This window comes from Papio anubis, chromosome 2, assembly GCF_008728515.1.
Source record: "Papio anubis isolate 15944 chromosome 2, Panubis1.0, whole genome shotgun sequence".
Lineage (NCBI taxonomy): Eukaryota > Metazoa > Chordata > Mammalia > Primates > Cercopithecidae > Papio > Papio anubis.
Window position 1 is genome coordinate 52,099,339 of NC_044977.1, and position 17,916 is coordinate 52,117,254.

The window sequence follows — 17,916 nt, forward strand, 5'->3', positions numbered from 1 at the left end:
GTAATATTTACAATGTCAAGGATAAAATCTAAAATTACTAGATATATGAAGAATCAGGAAAATGTGATCCATTCTTAAAAGACAACAGAGGTCAACTTCAAGATGACAAGGATTTCAAAGTAGCTACTACAACTATGCTCAAAGAGATGAAAAGAAAACAAAGGTTGAAAAAGAATGAACATCCCCAGAGATCTATGGACAATATAAAAAAATCTACCATAAATGGAAGTAGAGTCCCAGCAGGAAAAGAAAAAACAAGGTAGAAAAAAAGTTAATGAAACAACAGCTAAAATTTCCCTAATCTTGGGGAGTGACATAAACGTAGAGAAAAACCACTCCTCAGCAAAATGTCAACATGCTGACAACCAGGACAAAGAAGAAAACTTGAGGCTGGGCACGGTGGCTCATGCCTGTAATCCCAGCACTTTGGGAGGCTGAGGCAGGAGGATCACTTGAGTCTAGGAGTTCAAGACCAGCCTGGGCTACATGGCGAAACCTTGTCTCTACCAAAAAAAAAAAAAAAAGAAAAAAAATTAGCTGGGCATGGTGGCGCACAGTACTGGCGATCCCAGCTACTCAAGAGGCTCCTGCTTGAGTCCAGGAGGTTGAGGCTAGAGTGAGCTGAGAGTGCACCACTGCACTCCAGTTTGGGCAACAGAGTGAGACCCTATCTCACCGAAAAAAAAACAAAAACAAAAAAACACCAAAACTAAACAGGTCCACATCACCATGTCCTTGCTCATTGCTGCATCCCAGAGCCCAGCATGGTGCCCGAGAGAAGGAAGAGAGGAAGAGGCCCCTAAGACCACGCTCCTGGGAGGGAGAACAAGGACACAGGCTGACAGCAGAGCCAGGCAGGCAGCAAGGGCACGTCGAAACTCAAAGCACTTACCCCATCCCCTGTTTGAAGGCTTCAATCAACTCGTTCTTTTTATTCTGATCTTCCACCCAATACACACTTGGAATTACAAACTCTGATATCACACGGCATTCTGGACAAGACCTGAAATAAGAATTAGATTACGAAGGGAGAAGTCATGTTATGAAGCCTGGGCACACTCTCTGCTACACCTCTTGCTCAACTGCCTGACCACTACAGGCACTTCCTTCACCAGAAATTCCAAAAGATGAAATCACAATCATCCAAGAACCTTATTTACTATTTAAAAAATAGAGTTTCCCAATGAGAACACATGGACACATGTGGGGAACATCACATACTGGGGCCTGTCAGTGCAGGGGCAAGGGGAGGGAGAGCATCAGCACAAATAGCTAATGCATGTGGGGCTGAAAACCTAGGTGACAGGTTGAGAGGTGCAGAAAACCACCTTGGCACATGGATACCCATGTAACAAAGCTACACATTCTGCACATGTATCCCAGAACTTAAGGCAAAAAAAATACATATCTATATATCTATATATAGGGTTTCCTCAACAAAAAAGACAGATAAAATAACCCTCATACATGGCTGGTGAGAATGTAAAATGGTGCAGAGAATGCAAAATTTGAACAGAGTCTGGCAGATTCTCCAACAGTTTTATGTAGTGTTATTATACCATAAAACCTAGCAATTCCACGCCTAGGTGTATACCCAAGAGAAATGAAAACACATGTCCACCCAAAACTGTGTTCACAAATGTTGACAGCAGCATTATTCATAATAGTTACAAAGTGAAAACAGCCCAGATGTCCACCAGCTGAGGAATGGATAAGGGAAATGTGCTGTGTCCATACAATGGAACGTATTCCGCCAGGAGAAGGGGTCTCTGGCACATACTACAGTCAGGATGAACTCTGACAACACCATGCTCAGTGAAAGAGGCCAGGCACAAAAGGCCGCATATTCTGACTCTATTTATAAGCAGTGTCCAGAATAGGCAACTCTGTAGAGACAGCAGATGAGTGGTGAACTAAATTGTGTGCTTTTATCTCAATAAAGCAGTTGTTTTACCACACGATTTTAGACAAGTTACTTGACCCCCTGACCTCAGGCCTGTTTCCTAATCTGTAACTGAGGAGGGTCTTTGCGGGAATGGGATGAGCAGATAGATGTGAAGAGTTCTGAACAGTAGAACGCGTGCAGTAACCTCTCCACACGCCAGCTTTTCCCCTGTCCTGCTGGAGAATTTGAGACTCCTGTTGGCCACATTGAGCACATCTCATGTGCCAGGCATCATGCAGAATGTTTTACATGCATTATTCCACTTCATCCTCAAATAACCCTATTTTCGTTTTTGGTGGGGGAAAAAAACGAAGCTCAAAACGATTCACAGGCAACTGGGCTAAAGGCAGGTAGTACTGGATTTCAAACACAAGGCTAGGAGACGAAAACAGGCCACTGCCGTGGAACAGCTTTTTACACAGATCATCTTTGCTGAGTTCCTCCCCAACACCCAGAACGCTTGGTAGGAATTGTTGCCCATCTTTTATAAGAACAGGCACTTGGGCTCAGGAAGAGTAAATGACTTGCTGAAGTTCATGCAGCCAGGGTCCAGAACTCACCAGTTACTCTGCACTAAGACACCCCTGGAGGGTAACGGAGGGCTTAAAAGTGGATGGAATAAAGTCTCAAATCAAACATTCTCCTAGTTCCTACAGCTAAGACCCCTGGCTGTACTTACTTAATGATTGGGTTTTCAAACTGTTTGGCACACCGCCACTGCCGGATGCAGGACAAGCAGTACGTGTGATTGCAGTTGGAGAGAATCCCAAATCTCCTCTCGGAAGCAGAGGCCTTCTCCAGGATCACTTCCATGCAGATACTGCACACTTTGTCCTGGCTTGCCTGGAAGGCAAAGGCCTTTTCCATCTCGTGTTCGAATGTCAACATGCAGATCTGAAGCACAGACAGGAAGGAAGGCTTCGGTTGTTGGCCACTGAGGAGTGGCAGGAGCCCTAGGAGTAGCTGCAGCCACACTGCCAGTGCTGAGATCAGGAAGGAACACTGACAGCGACTGCTGTGAGCAAGGCCCAGCCTCCCCCAAGTCAGGACACTGACATCTCCCTCAGACCACACAAAGGACTTCAAACCATCACTGGTCCAGCCCCTTGCTTTCCTAGGAGGTGACGTGGTCACCACTCATTTAGAGCTGAGAACACGGAGATCCGAAAAGGTTAAACTGCAGTGGAGTCAGAGTCCATAAGGACTGCGACCCTAGTCCCCCAGCTCCTCTGGGCACTGTTTCCCCCGACTCTGAGCCATGTCTACATCAGAGGTGCTGACTCGTCCTTACCATAAGCCTTGAGGCTAGCAACCTAGTCATATGTAAGCAGCACCACCTCTCCCCAAGAAAACGATTCAATGAATTCATTCATTCATTAGGCATGCCCTGAATTCCTTCTATGTGCTGGCATTTGAGGAAGTGCAAAGAGTGAGAAGACCTACGCCCGGCCCTTGTGAGCTCAGTGTGTCCAGATCTGAGACAAGCCAACGTTCACCGCAGAGACCTCACACACTTGCATAAAGACAGTTCTAATCCTCTGCTTCCCTGGAAGACAACGGAGAGTGTCTCCTTGTCCATTGCCACATGGAGTCAGTACTAGCTTACCCCTTGATTATCTAGGAATACACTGTCCATTTAAACATGCCTTAGGCCGGGTGCGGTGGCTCACACCTGTAATCCCGTTACTCTGGGAGGCCATGATAGGAGGACTGCTTGATCTCAGAAGTTCAAGACCAGCCTGAGCAACATAGCAAGACCTCATCTCTGTGAAAAATAAAATAATTTTTTTTTTTTTTTTGAGATGGAGTCTCGCTCTGTCTCCCAGGCTGGAGTGCAGCGGAGCAATCTCGGCTCACTGCAAGCTCCGCCTCCCGGGTTCACGCCATTCTCCTGCCTCAGCCTCCCAAGTAGCTGGGACTATAGGCGTCCACCACCACACCTGGTTAATTTTTTGTATTTTTAGTAGAGACGGGGTTTCACCGTATTAGCCAGGATGGTCTTGATCTCCTGACCTCGTGATCCACCCGCCTCGGCCTCCCAAAGTGCTGGGATTACAGGCGTGAGCCACTGTGCCCGGCCAAAATAAAATAAAATTTTAAAAGTTAGCCAAGCCACCACACCTGGCATTTTTAAATTTTTTTATTATTTTTATTTTTTGAGACAGGGTCTCACTCTGTTGCCCAGACTGGAGTGCAGTAGCACAGTCTTGGCTCACTGCAACCTCTGCTTCCCAGGCTCAGGCGATCCTCCCACCTCAGCCCCGCCAAGTAGCTGGGACTACAGGTGTGTGCCACCACACCTGGCTAATGTTTGTTTATTTATTTTGTGGAGACGGGGATCTCACCATGTTGCCCAGGCTGGTCTCAAACTCCTGGGCTCAAGTGATCTGCATGCCTTGGCCTGCCAAAGTGCTGGGATTACAGGTGTGAGTCATCATGACTGGCCCTCCCCTGCCTCTTATCCAGCTTCGTACCCTCTGCATCATGCACAGGGACTAGCATAAGGCAAAGCCTCCCAAAACACTGCAGACATTAATGACTTTAAAAGGCCCTTCCAATAAGTGGCTCCTCAGATTCTATGATTTGGGCTCAAATCTTCCAAAACTTGGCCTAGCTGGATCCCAACCATGAGGAAGTGTGAACCCAGGGAGGGAGGACGCTATATGTGCGTGTGACAGAGACATACACACATACGACATACCATGGTCCTGAGCTAGATCTGTTCTTTGAACTTAGCATGATTTTGTTTCAGATACTACTTCTTTTTCTCTTTATTCTGAGTAATCAAATATTGGCAAAATAGGCCGGGCATGGTGGCTCATGCCTGTAATCCAAGCACTTTGGGAGGCTGAGGCAGGCGGACCACTTGAGGTCAGGAGTTGGAGACCAGCTTGGCCAATATGGTGAAACCCCTTCTTTCCTAAAAATATAAAAGTAGCCGAGCGTGGTGGTGAGTGCCTGTAATCCCAGCTACTCGGCGGGGCTGAGCCAGGAGGATCACCTGAACCAGGGAAGCAGAGGTTGCAGTGAGCCGAGATTGCACCACTGTACTCCAGGCTGGGTGACAGGGAGACTCTGTTTCAAAAAAAAAAAAAAAGGCAAAATGACTGCAGGAAAAAGAATCTCAAAATAGGATGTAAATATACCAGATGCATAACATAGGTATATTACTGGCAGGGGGATGCCTGTGGAAACACCAACAATTCTGTCACTTAGTATGTTTCGGATTTCTTTTTTTGAGTGTGTATGGATGGCCTTCAGTGTCCTGTTCAGTACGTTTCAGATTTCTTAACATTGAGTTCATGCAAAGGTTTGTGACTTTACCTTTTCGTGAGCCTTCCTCTGCTCTGGGTCGAAGGGGTGCAAGACTCGCAGCCTACAGATTTCACACACCTCCCCATGCAGGTAGACACAGGCATCCCCAAACCGGCACTCCCCAGCAGCTGCGTAGGGGCACAGCTGCTGCTCGTTGCTGTAGGAGCTGCTGGCCTCCACGTCATCAAGGCCACTCCTGATGGCCTCCAGGTAGGAATGCGGCTTCATCTCGGGGCTGGGTTGGGGGTCGCTGCAGCTGCCTGGATTACTCACCATGCTCGGCTGAGTCTTTCCTTCAGCCATGCCAGACAGATCTGAATACAACACATGGCACACACACATGAAAATGGCCCCATTTTTCTGATATGCCATTAACCAAAGCCTAACATATTAAGCTACTCTGACCTAAGAATTCCACCCTTGAGAACATATGGCAAAAAAACAGACCGAAGGGGAAAAATAAAAGGAATAGTATAAAATGTTCATAGTGACATTACTTATAATTACTTAAAAAAACAAAAAACAGCCGGGCGCGGTGGCTCAAGCCTGTAATCCCAGCACTTTGGGAGGCCGAGACGGGCGGATCACAAGGTCAGGAGATCGAGACCATCCTGGCTAACCCGGTGAAACCCCGTCTCTACTAAAAAATACAAAAAACTAGCCGGGCGAGGTGGTGGGCGCCTGTAATCCCAGCTACTTGGGAGGCTGAGGCAGGAGAATGGCGTAAACCTGGGAGGCGGAGCTTGCAGTGAGCTGAGATCCGGCCACTGCACTCTAGCCTGGGCGACAGAGCGAGACTCCGTCTCAAAAAAAAAAAAAAACAAAACAAAACAAAAAAAAAACAAAAATGGCCAGACAGGGAAATAAGCAAAACAATAGGATACACTTATACAAAAGAACACTAAAGCTGCTGTTTAAAATGGCAAATATGGAAATGTTAACACATGGACCAGTTAACACTAAAACAAACAAAAAAAGTGAGATCACTAGAACACAGTGTTTCCTTCATACCAGCAAAGTTACCAATCATTTTCAGTGAACTAGAATAGATGTCTACAGCAAATCTGTGGGTCCTGAGGCCAGCGTAAACTGTCCCATGGTGAACCCTTCTCACGCCAGGAGCTGCTGCCTTCCCACTGCACACCTCCGAGCTTGTTTAGAGGTCACGTATTCTCACAGGACTACTCATTTGCTGAGGATGGAATCTGCCTACCTCATGGTACCCAATTCCAAGAACTAGAAATCTCTTCACCTGGTGAGGACCAGCCAATAAAAACAACTTTTACGGCCGGGCGCAGTGGCTCTTGCCTGTAATCCCAGCACTTTGGGAGGCCGAGGCGGGTGGATTATGAGATCAGGAGTTCGAGACCAGCCTGACCAACATAGTGAAACCCTGTCTCTACTAAAAATACAAAAATTAGCTGGGCATGGTGGTGGGCACCTGTAATCCCAGCTACTCGGAAGGCTGAGGCAGGAGAATCCCTTGAACCTGGGAGGCGGAGATTATGCCACTGCACTGCACGCGACAGAGTGAGACTCCGTCTCAAAAAAAAACACACACAAAAAAAACAAAAAAACTTTTACAATTTGTAGCTTTCTTCCTCATCAAACCCCGTTTTAAGGCACAGACCATGTCCCAAACCCTAGTGTGCTATTCTGTTCCCAAAGGTGCAATCTAAAATGTCAAACACTGTCAGCATAAAAACTAAGACCATTCACTGGCCTAAAAGTCAAACAGTGAAACATGCTCTTTAGCAAAATATTTAGTTTAGTTTTTTTTTTTTTTGAGAGGGAGTCTCACTCTTGTCACCCAGGTTGGAGTGCAGTGGCGTGATCTCAGCTCACTACAACCTCTGCCTCCCGGGTTCAAGAAATTCTCCTGCCTCAGTCTCCCAAGTAGCTGGGATTACAGATGCCTGCCACTACGCCCGGCTAATTTTTGCATTTTTAGTAGAGACGGGGTTTCTACTAAACCATGTTGGCCAGGCTGGTCTCAAACTCCTGACCTCAGGTGATCTGCCCACCTCAGTCTCCCAAAGTGTTCGGGTTACAGGTGTGAGCCACTGTACCCAGACAAAATATTTAGGTTTGAAATGAAGAGCTTGATGCTTCTCACCAGCTGGACAACCACCATATGAAGATGGAAGTTACATGCTGACAAAAAGATTGCGTTTTTATGTTTTGCCAGGTCAGTCTTGGAGCTCAACCCAGCCTTTGGGCACGAGGGCAAACGTATCATTTGAATGATCTACAGCCACATGGAGCCTCTTCAGAAAGTTCTGGTCTCTCCACGCGGACAACCTGAAGGTGTATGAGGTTAGGAGTCCTCTTGACAAGAGGAGGCTAGAAAGGAGCACCAAGCATAAGCAAGAGTGCTATGCAAAAAGAAGCAACAAAAGGCTTCCGCTTACTCACTTCGGTCTCTAAGAACCAAGGTTCTCTTTTCACGCTTCCCGGGTTCATGTGAGTTAGTTTTCACAATGGACGCAGTGACCTCAGAAGGAGGGTGAGGATTGTGGAAAGCTGGGGAGGGCACACTGTGGGCCATGGTGCCGACAGCACCTCCAGCTGCAGCAGAGGGCCTCGTGTGGTCATATCTAAACAAAACACACAGCAGATGCATTACAGACATGCCATCCACACACATCCCCACACTCCCCAGATGCCAATGGCCCTCCTTCTGCTGCACTTGTTGAGGTGAAGAAAGCAGCCATCTTTTCCAATATTTAAACTCTAACAGGATTATCGATTAACAGATGCTTGGCAATTCAGTGTGAGGGGGACATTTGCTATCTATCACCTATGTTTAAGTGTCTCTGTGGGACTTGAGTGGGACAGATACACAGCTCCAGACCACACAGAGAGCCTGAAAGTTCCAAAGAGATGTTGAGCTGAAATCTCCTGATGCCTGACTGACCCAGTATTCTTTTGAGCAGGAGTCCCCAAAATGCTGACAAGGGCCAATGACCTCTCCCTGACTGTCTCTCTCGGCACTCATTGGCAGGGGGAGACCAAGGTGGGCCTACTTCCATCATCTCCCACTGCACTGCATAGAAAATAGAGGAAAGGAAACTTTGCAGCCTAGGAAACAAAAGATCAGCTCTGCACTACAAAAGCACGAACAAGTTTCTGGAATTGTGTACAATTTTATAACTATATATTCATAAGAATAAGGCTGAAAAGTAGTTTTAAAAAATGAAAATTAGGCTGGGCACGGTGGCTCACACCTGTAATCCCAGCACTTTGGGAAGCCAAGGCAGGCAGATCATGAGGTCAGGAGTTAAGACCAGCCTGACCAACATGGTGAAACCCTGTCTCTACTAAAAATACAAAAAAAAAAAATCACCAGGTGTAGTGGCAGGTGCCTGTGATATCAGCTACTTGGGAGGCTGAGGCAGGAGAACTGCTTGAACCCTGGAGGCGGAGGTTGCAGAGAGCCAAGATTGCGCCACTGCCCTCCAGCCTGGGCAACAGTGCAAGACTCCATCTCAAAAAAAAAAAAAAGAAAAGAAAAGAAAATTAGTTTTAGGGTACTGAAACAGGTTTTAAATTTATTTGCCATACTTTCTGTAATGTTGTCATATTACTTTTACATTAAAACTTCCCCCTTATCAAGACCCATTCTCCAAACGAAATCAGTGTCACAGCTGGAGCCTGTCGCAGAGTCCTTGCCTGCACCGAGTTCCATAGGCACAGTAGCCCTTCTGGTAGTACTTGCAGATGGTGGACGGCTTGCTGTTTGCCAAGTCATGTGAGAACAGGCACTGACTTCCTTCCCGACACACACCATGCATAAAATACCTGAAGAGACAAGCACAGGCATACAACTTTCAGAAGCACATTTTGCTTTATAAAATCAGCTTTTTCTTGAACCTAGCATACAAATATTTACCAAGTATATATTAGGTATAAAGGCTCTATTAGGCACTGGAGAGAGATCTATATATTTCCTTGATTCTACAACAGTGATTTCAGAGGCACTACAACTGATTCAATGACAGCTTTTCTGGAAGAAAAGCAAGCAATCCCATATATTTCTATGTGAAGATATATCTTCCTGATTTGAGATATGTTCAACGTGAGCCACATAATTGAGAAAATACTCTGTGAAAAACTGTTCTCTCTGTTCTCAAGGAGTTTAAAGGGCATGACTAATGAAACCAGAAGATCTGGGTTCAAGACCCAGCTCTGTCACTTAAGAACATGTCACAAAACCAACGTCCCTGGGCCTTGCTACCTTTCCCTATAAAATGAAGATTATACTACCCACTGAACTGGTTGTGGTGAGGATCAAATACCATCATGTGATATCAAAAGATATACACAGATGCTCCTTGACTAATGATGGGGTTACATCCCAATAAAGCCATTGTTTTCTGTTTTTTGTTTTGAGATGGAGTCTCTCTATGTCACCCAGGCTAGAGTGCAATGGCACAGTCTCAGCTCATTGCAATCTCTGCCTTCCGGGTTCAAGCGATTCTCCTAGCTCAGCCTAGGCTACCTTACTTATGCTCAGAACACTTACATTAGCCTACAGTTGGGCCAAATCATCTAACACAAAGTCTATTTTATAATAAAGTACAGAATAATCTCATGCAATTTATTGAACACCATACTGAAAGTGAGAAACAGAAAGGTTGTATGGGTACTTGAAGTACAGTTTTTAATGAAAGCTGTTTCTGATACATTGTTTCAGATGCATCAGAATATCAGATGTATCACATGTTCTGTATCAGAATATTCCACTGAGATATCAGATCCTGGCCTTGAAGGAATAAGTGGTACAGGAATACCTGGGAGGCATTCTAACTCTGTCCAGCCAGGGTAGAGAGACCTGAGTGAATACTCAAACAGTAGAGACCCTAGATGAACATGCCTTGATATTAAAGATAAACTAGGCTGGGCGTGGTGGCTCATGCCTGTAATCCGGCCGAGGCAGGCGCATCACCTGAGGTCAGGAGTTCAAGACCAGACTGACCAACATAGAGAAACCCTGTCTCTACTAAAAAAAATACAAAATAAGGGCCAGGCGCGGTGGCTCATGCTTGTAATCCCAGCACTTTGGGAGGCTGAGGTGGGCGGATCATGAGGTCAGGAGATCGACGCCATCCTGGCTAACATGATGAAACCCCGTCTCTACTAAAAATACAAAAAATTAGCTCGGCGTTGTGGCTAGCGCCTGTAGTCCCAGCTACTTGGGGCTGAGGCAGGAGAATGGCGTGAACCCGGGAGGCGGAGCTTGCAGTGAGCCAAGATCGTGCCATTGCACTCCAGCCTGGGCAACAAGAGCGAAACTCCATCTCAAAACAAAACAAAACAAAAAACAAATGAAACTTCTAGAAGTGAAAAATACAATGTCTGAAATGAGAATTACATTAGATGAGTTTAGTAGATGGGATACTACAAAGGAAAATATCAGAATACTTAAAGACACAGAATAGAAACCATCTGAGAGAGAGAGAGAGAAACAAACTTTTGCTTCTGACTACCAAGGAGCATGGATCTTGGCTTCTCACTGTTAAGAAAAAAAAAAAAAAAAAAAAAAAACCCAACTGGAAAATGATACAATTTATGTGAAACAACTGCTTTCAGACAATAGAAAAAACGACTGGTCCTCAAGAGAAGGAAAACACAGGAAGTAAGCCCCATATGTAGTCTGACTTCCTACCTGGAGGCATATTCTAGGTCCTGAAACCTCAGGCAAATCACAGAGATTGGAGTTCAGGGAGGCTGCAGGGATTCTTTAAAGATCCATAAATAGTCCGGGCTCAGAGGCTCATGCCCGTAATCCCACCACTTTGGGAGGCCAAGGTGTGAGGATTGCCTGAGCCCAGAAGTTTGAGGTCAGCCTGGGCAACACGGCAAAAGCCAATCTCTATAAAAAATATAAAAATTAGTTGTGCACGGTAGCTACTTGGGGGCCTGAGGTGGGAGGACTGCTTGAGCCCAGGAAGGAGAGAGGCTGCAGTGAGCTCTGTTTGCACCACTATACTCCAGCCTGGGTGACAAAGCAAGACCCTATCTCAAAACAAAACAAAACAAAACAAAACAAAACAAAACAAAAAAAAACCCTGTAAATAGAACCACACATAGGCCGCAGGCAATGGCTCATGCCTGTAATCCCAGCACTTTGGGAGGCCAAGGTGAGTGGATCGCTTGAGCTCAGGAGTTTGAGATCAGCCTGGGCAACATGGTGAAACCTCGTCTCTACCAAAAAATATACAAAAAATTAGCAAGGCATGATAGTGTGCGCCTGTGCTCCCAGCTACTCAAGAAGACGAGGTAGGAGGATCGCTTGAGCCCAGGAGGCGGTGGTTGCACTGAGCCAAGATCGTGCTGCTGCACTCTAGCCTGGGTGACAGAGTGAGACCCTGTCTCAAAAAAAAAAAAAAAAAAAAAGGTAAGTGGGGGAAATAATCTTTTCACCAAATGATGCTGGACCCAAAATCGACTTGGAAAAAAATACGTACCTGCTGATACGACCCAAAATGAAGTATAAAACAACCTATGACATATTCTAGCCAGAAACAATTAATTTGAATCCACAAAACCCCAGATCTAACTTCCAGTTCATAGAAAATACAGGAGACTGGGGACAACCTATGAAAGACATCTCGAGAAAACAACCAAATAAACACAAAAGAGGCTGCATGTGGGACCCAGGCCTACTCTCTTTATAAGTGCCACGTAACTAAAGGAGGCTGAGTCTGGAAAAGAGGTTGACAGTTTCTTAAAAAATGTGAACATAAATCTACCATATGATGCAACAATTCTACGCCTAGGAATGTTCCCAAGAAAATGAAAATCCATGTCCACACAAATACTTGTATATGAATGTCCAAAGCAGCATTATGCATAACAGTCAAAAAGTGGAAACAATCCAAATGTTCATCAACTGGTGAACAGACAGACAAAATGTGATTTATCCATACAATGGGCTCTTATCCAGCCATAAAAAGGAAGGAGGTACTGGCACACACTACAACATGGATGAACCTTGAAAACACGATGCGGACTGAAAAAAGCCGGACACAAAAGACCACATGTTGCATGATTCCATTTATATGCAATGTCAGAAAAGGCAAAGCTATAGAGACAGAAAGTAGATTAAGTGGCTGCTTAGGGTTGGGAGGAAAGAAGTGAGGGTGACTGCTAATGGGCACAAGGGATCTTTTGGGGGTGATAGAAATTTCCTAAAATTTAATTGTGGTGATGGTTGTACAACTTTGTAAATTCACTAAAAAGTTTTGCACTGTATACTTCAAACAGGTAAATTTTATGGTGTGTAAGTTATACCTCAGAAATAGCTGTTAGAAAAGAGAAAAAGGGGAAGGGACAATGCTAGGTTAGCAGACAGAACACAAGGGACATAATAACCAGATGCAATACTTAGCTCTGGACTAGAATCTGGTTTCGACAAATAAGATATAAAAGACATTTTTAAACCAGATATTTTGAAAGGTATTTTGAAACAAATGTGAGTATGGACTAGGTATAAAATGAAAATCTATTAATATGGAAAGTTAAACACAATTAACTGAGAAGAGTAGATTATAAAACAGTTAATGGTGCAGCTGCTATAGAAAAACAGTATGGAAGTTCCTTAAAAAATTAAAAATATATTTACCATATGATCCGGTAATTCCACTTCTGGGTATAGACACAAAATAATTCAGGCCAGGCCCAGTGGCTCAGGCCTGTAATCCCAGCACTTTGGGAGGCTGAGGTGGGTGGATCACCTGAGGTCTGGAGTTTGAGACCAGCCTGACCAACATGGTGAAATGCCATCTCTACTAAAAATACAAAAATTAGCCGAGTGTGGTGGCAGGCGCCTGTAATTCCAGCTACTTTGGGGGCCGAGGCAGGAGAATCACTTGAACCCGGGAGGGAGAGGTTACAGTGAGCCAAGATCACGCCACTGCACTCCAGCCTGGGCAACACAGTGAGTCAGTTTCAAAAAAAAAAAAGAAGACTTCGAAGTATGGACTCAGACAAACATTTGGACACCCATGTTCAGAGCAGCATTATTCACAATAGCCAAAAGGTGGAAGCAACCCAAGCATCCGCTGATGGATGAATGCATAAACAAGACGTGGTCTATCCATATACAATCAGCCTTAAAAAGAAAGGTGATTCTGACACATGCTACCTTGAGGACATTATGCTAAGTAAAATAAACCAGACACAAAAAGGCAAATGCTGTATGATTCCACTTCTACGAGGTCCCTAGAGTAGTCAAATTCAGAGAGACAGACAGTAGAATGAATGGTAGGTGTCAGAGGCTGGGGATGGGAGAAATGGAAGTTTTTTAATGGGTAGTACACAGAGTTTCAGTTTTGCAAGACAAAGAGCTCTGGAGATTGGTTACACAACAATCTGAATGCATGTAACAGAACTATAAACTTAAAAATAGTTAAGATCACCGCCGGGCGCGGTGGCTCACGCCTGTAATCCCAGCACTTTGGGAGGCCGAGGCGGGCGGATCACAAGGTCAGGAGATCGAGACCACGGTGAAACCCGTTCTACTAAAGCTCTAAAGAAATTAGGCCCGGTGGCGGTGGCTCAGCCTGTAATCCCAGCACTTTGGGAGGCCCGAGATGGAAGTGGGATCACAAGGTCAGGAGATCAGACCATCCTGGCTAACAGTGAGAAACCCGTCTCTACTAAAAACACAAAAAATTAGCAGGGGCCCGAGGTGGCCTGTGGTCCCAGCCTTCTCGGGAGGCTGAGGCAGGAGAATAAGCAGAACCCGGGAGGCAGAGCTTGCGAGAGTGAGCTGAGATCCTGGCCACTGCACTCCAGCCACAGAGGCGACAGAGCGGAACTCAGATCTCAAAAAAAAAAATTAGCGAGGCGTGGTGGCGCCTGAGTCCCAGCTACTCGGGAGGCTGAGGCGGGAGAATGGCGTGAACCGAGGGCCGGAGCTTGCAGTGAGCCGAGATTGGCATACTACACTCCAGTGGAGGCAACAGAGCTGAGACTCCGACTCAAAAAAAAAAAAAAAAATATAGTTAAGATGGTAGAATTTTACCACAGTAATTTTTTTTTTTTGAGATGGAGTCTTGCTGTCACCCAGGCTGGAGTGTAGTGGCACGATCTCGGCTCACTGCAACCTCCGCCTCCCAGGTTCAAGAATTCTCCTGCCTTAGCCTCTGAAGTAGCTGGAATTACAGGTGACTGCCACCACACCCAGCTAATTTTTGTATTTTTAGTAAAGACGGGGTTTCATCATGTTGACCAGGCTGGTCTTGAACTCCTGACCTCGTGATCCACCCACCTTGGCCTCCCAAAGTGCTGGGATTACAGGCGTGAGCCACTGCGCCCGGCTCACAATAAAATTCTTTAAACCAGTGTATACAGTATGATCTCATTTTGGTAAAAGATTATAAATGTATACATATATGTACTTTAAAAATCAGACCCAGCCGGGCGCAATGGCTCACACCTGTAATCCCAGCACTTTGGGAGGCTGAGGCAGGTAGATCACTTGAGGTCAGGAGTTCAAGACCAGCCTGGCCAACATGGCGAAATCCCGTCTCTACTAAAAATACAAAAATCAGCTGGGCATGGTGGTGGGTACCTGTAATCCCAGCTACTTGGGAGGCTGAGGCAGGAGAATTGCTTGAACCCAGGAGGCTGAGGTTTCAGTGAGCCAAGATCGCACCACTGCACTCCAGCCTGGGCAACAGAGCAAGACTCCATCTCAAAAAAAAAAAAAAAAAAAAAAATCTGGGGCCAGGCACAGTGGCTCATGCCTGTAATCCTAGCACTTGGGGACGATGAGGCAGGCAGATCTCTTGAGCCTAGGAGTTCAAGACTAGCCTGGGCAACATGGCAAAACCTCACCTCTACAAAAAATACAAAAATTAGCCAGCTGTGGTTGTGTGCACCAGTAGTCCCAGCTACTAGGGAGGCTGAAGTGGGAGGATCACTTGAACTTGGAAATTGGAGACTGCAGTGAGCTATGATTGTATCACTGCACTCCAGTCTGTACAACACAGTGAGACCCTGTCTCAAAATAAAATCTGGAAAGATATATACTAGCATATTAAGAGTAGTGATCCTTGAGGGTAAGATATATGATATTTTTCTTTTTATTTTTGCAAATAGGAAAGCCAACGCTCAGAGAGGTGAGGTGACTTACAGAAGATTTAATTGCTAGGTACGAGGACTCCAAGTCTGGTCTTTCCAGATAGCCCTGACCTTTCCCCAACAAAATCAATTTCCCTATCATGCTGCCTTCATCCCCATCATGGCCCTTGTGTAAAACACAGTAGCCCATATCTTTCATTCCACTGAATTACTATAACCTACCTTCCTTCATGGACCAGCATGAGTCTTGGCTGATCCAAAAGGCCTCCTCATACCCTCCAGCCCCCAGGCTCACTCACTAGTGGCATCCACATGCTATGGCACTTTCCAATCTGGGGCCCCAGATCCTCTCAAGCTGGTGCTCTGGAAGATGTAGTTGGGAACATCTGTTCTCTAATGAAGAATGTTTGGGAATAACTGCAGGAAGGCACAGCTAGAATATTACTAAATGCAAGCAGATATAGAAAGCCTTAACCTAACCATTTATACGGTGTTGTCTGAAAGTGGAAAACAGAATAGAACTACACAACAGGAAGGCCGGGCACAGTGGCTCACGCCTGTAATCCCAGCACTTTCGGAGGCCAAGGCGGGCGGATCACCTGAGGTCAGGAGTTTGAGACCAGCCTGACCAACATGGGGAAACCATGTCTCTACTAAATACACAAAAATTAGCCGGGCGTGGTGGTGGGTACCTGTAATCCCAATTACTCAGGAAGCTGAGGCATGAGAATCGCTTGAACCCAGGAGGCAGAGGGCTGCAGTGAGCTGAGATCGCGCCATTGCACTCCAGCCTGGCGACAGAGCAAGACGCCATCTCAGAAAAAAAAAAAGAACTAGACAACAGGAGGGAATAGTATGGCATTCCAGGAAGGCCCAAGAGGCCCAGACTGCTGGTGTCTCCAGAGAAAGGGTACTAGTGAACATGCTGCACATCCGCCCTAATCAGAAACCTCTGACGAGAATTCTCCACCTGTTCCTCTCCCCAAAAGCAGAGGAAGTGCTGACCAGACATATCTGACAGTTTATTTTTTCCCAGGGAAATTATAAAAGGATATTCTAGTATATAAGTCAGTCTCTCATGAGTTTGGCTAGTATGAGCCACCCCTATGTACACTAACAAAACCAAATTTCTGAGCCTACGAAATGAGAACTGGACCTCATGACGTAAGTGACTATACAGTGGTGCCATCCTACAGCCTTTGCCAGGTAATCAGATAGGTTTTCTCCACGGAGCACCCTCTTGTGGCATACCACTAGATCTGCAGTCCCCAATCTTTTTGGTGCCAGGGACCAGTTTTATGGAAGACAATTTTTCCACGGAATGGTGGGATGGGGAATGGTTTCAAGATGATTCAAGCACATTACATTTATTGTGCACTTTATTATGGTAATATATAATGAAGTAAGTATACAACTCACCATAGTGTAGAATCAGTGGGACACTGAGCTTGTTCTTCTGCAACTAGATGGTCCCATCTGGGGGTCATGGGAGACAGTGACAGATCATCAGGCATTAGATTCTCATAAGAAGCACACAACGAAGATCCCTCACATGCACAGTTGACAATAGGGTTAGTGCTTCTATGAGAATCTAATGGTGCTGCTGATCTGACGGGAAGCGGAGCTCAGGTGGTAATGTGAGTGGCGGGGAGTGACTATAAACACAGATAAAGCTTTGCTCACTTGCCCACTGCTCACCTCCTGCTGTGTGGCCTGGTTCCTAAAAGGCCATGGACTGGTGGGGGACCACTGCACTAGATCAGACATTATGCAGTAATTTGCCATAAGGCTGTTATAGTTTTATTTTTTAAAAAAGCACAGACAGAGGCTGGGAAACTAAGGGCACTTTTTGTTAGAAACTTAGAGTTTCGGTTATTTACAATACCGATTTTGTAACTACACAGAAGAGAGTTACATAGCAGATCTGAGACTGCTATCCTTGGGAAGGTCTGCTTCCAAGGCTGCCCCTTGCCTGGCATCTGGGAACTCAGCTAGTAACAGTTCTCCACACAGATACAAAATTTTCCCTAAATGATGGAGAGTGGTTCGCTGTGTCTAAACTGATGTACAATGTAGTTCATGCTGAAAACCTACTTTCCTCTGGGAGTCTGGAATTTTGGTTCATGCTAGGCAGAGCTGGCCTAGGTGACCAGCCTGGGCACTGAATCTCTAATGGGCTTCCCTGGACACATGTTGCTGCATTTTCATTGCTGTGTGGCCCTCTCAGGGAGGGACAGATGCAGGAAGCCTGCACCCAGGCTCCTCCAGACCCCCTGTGTCTTCTGCCCTCATGATCTGGCTGTGACCCCTTACTAGATATGGTAATAATCTCAGACTTGAGTACAGCTGAATCCGGGGACCCACTTGTCCCAGTTCTAGACAATCTCTGGATTTGGGGTGGTCTTGGAGATCCCAAACACAAAAGTGGAGTATACATCTCAGCAGTTTGAGAATTCTTTTTGAGAAATGCTACTCAAGACTGCAATATTTCAATTGTCCTCAAACATGGTAATCTTTGAAGGTATAATAGTTAAAAAAAAAAAAAAAAAATCAGTGCCAAGAGC

The 17,916-nt window shown here is 45.6% G+C and overlaps 1 protein-coding gene across 1 annotated transcript in view; it reads right to left on the bottom strand.

Moving 5' to 3' along the window:
• MKRN2 (makorin ring finger protein 2) overlaps positions 1-17,916 on the bottom strand; it is a 28,925-nt gene that overhangs the window by 5,982 nt on the left and 5,027 nt on the right. The window contains exons 2-6 of the mRNA XM_003894078.5: positions 8,933-9,061; positions 7,676-7,857; positions 5,270-5,574; positions 2,625-2,839; positions 893-1,003 (exon numbers count right to left, since the gene is read on the bottom strand). Coding sequence (XP_003894127.1) covers positions 893-1,003; positions 2,625-2,839; positions 5,270-5,574; positions 7,676-7,857; positions 8,933-9,061 — 942 coding nt within the window. The remainder of the gene's footprint in view (positions 1-892; positions 1,004-2,624; positions 2,840-5,269; positions 5,575-7,675; positions 7,858-8,932; positions 9,062-17,916) is intronic.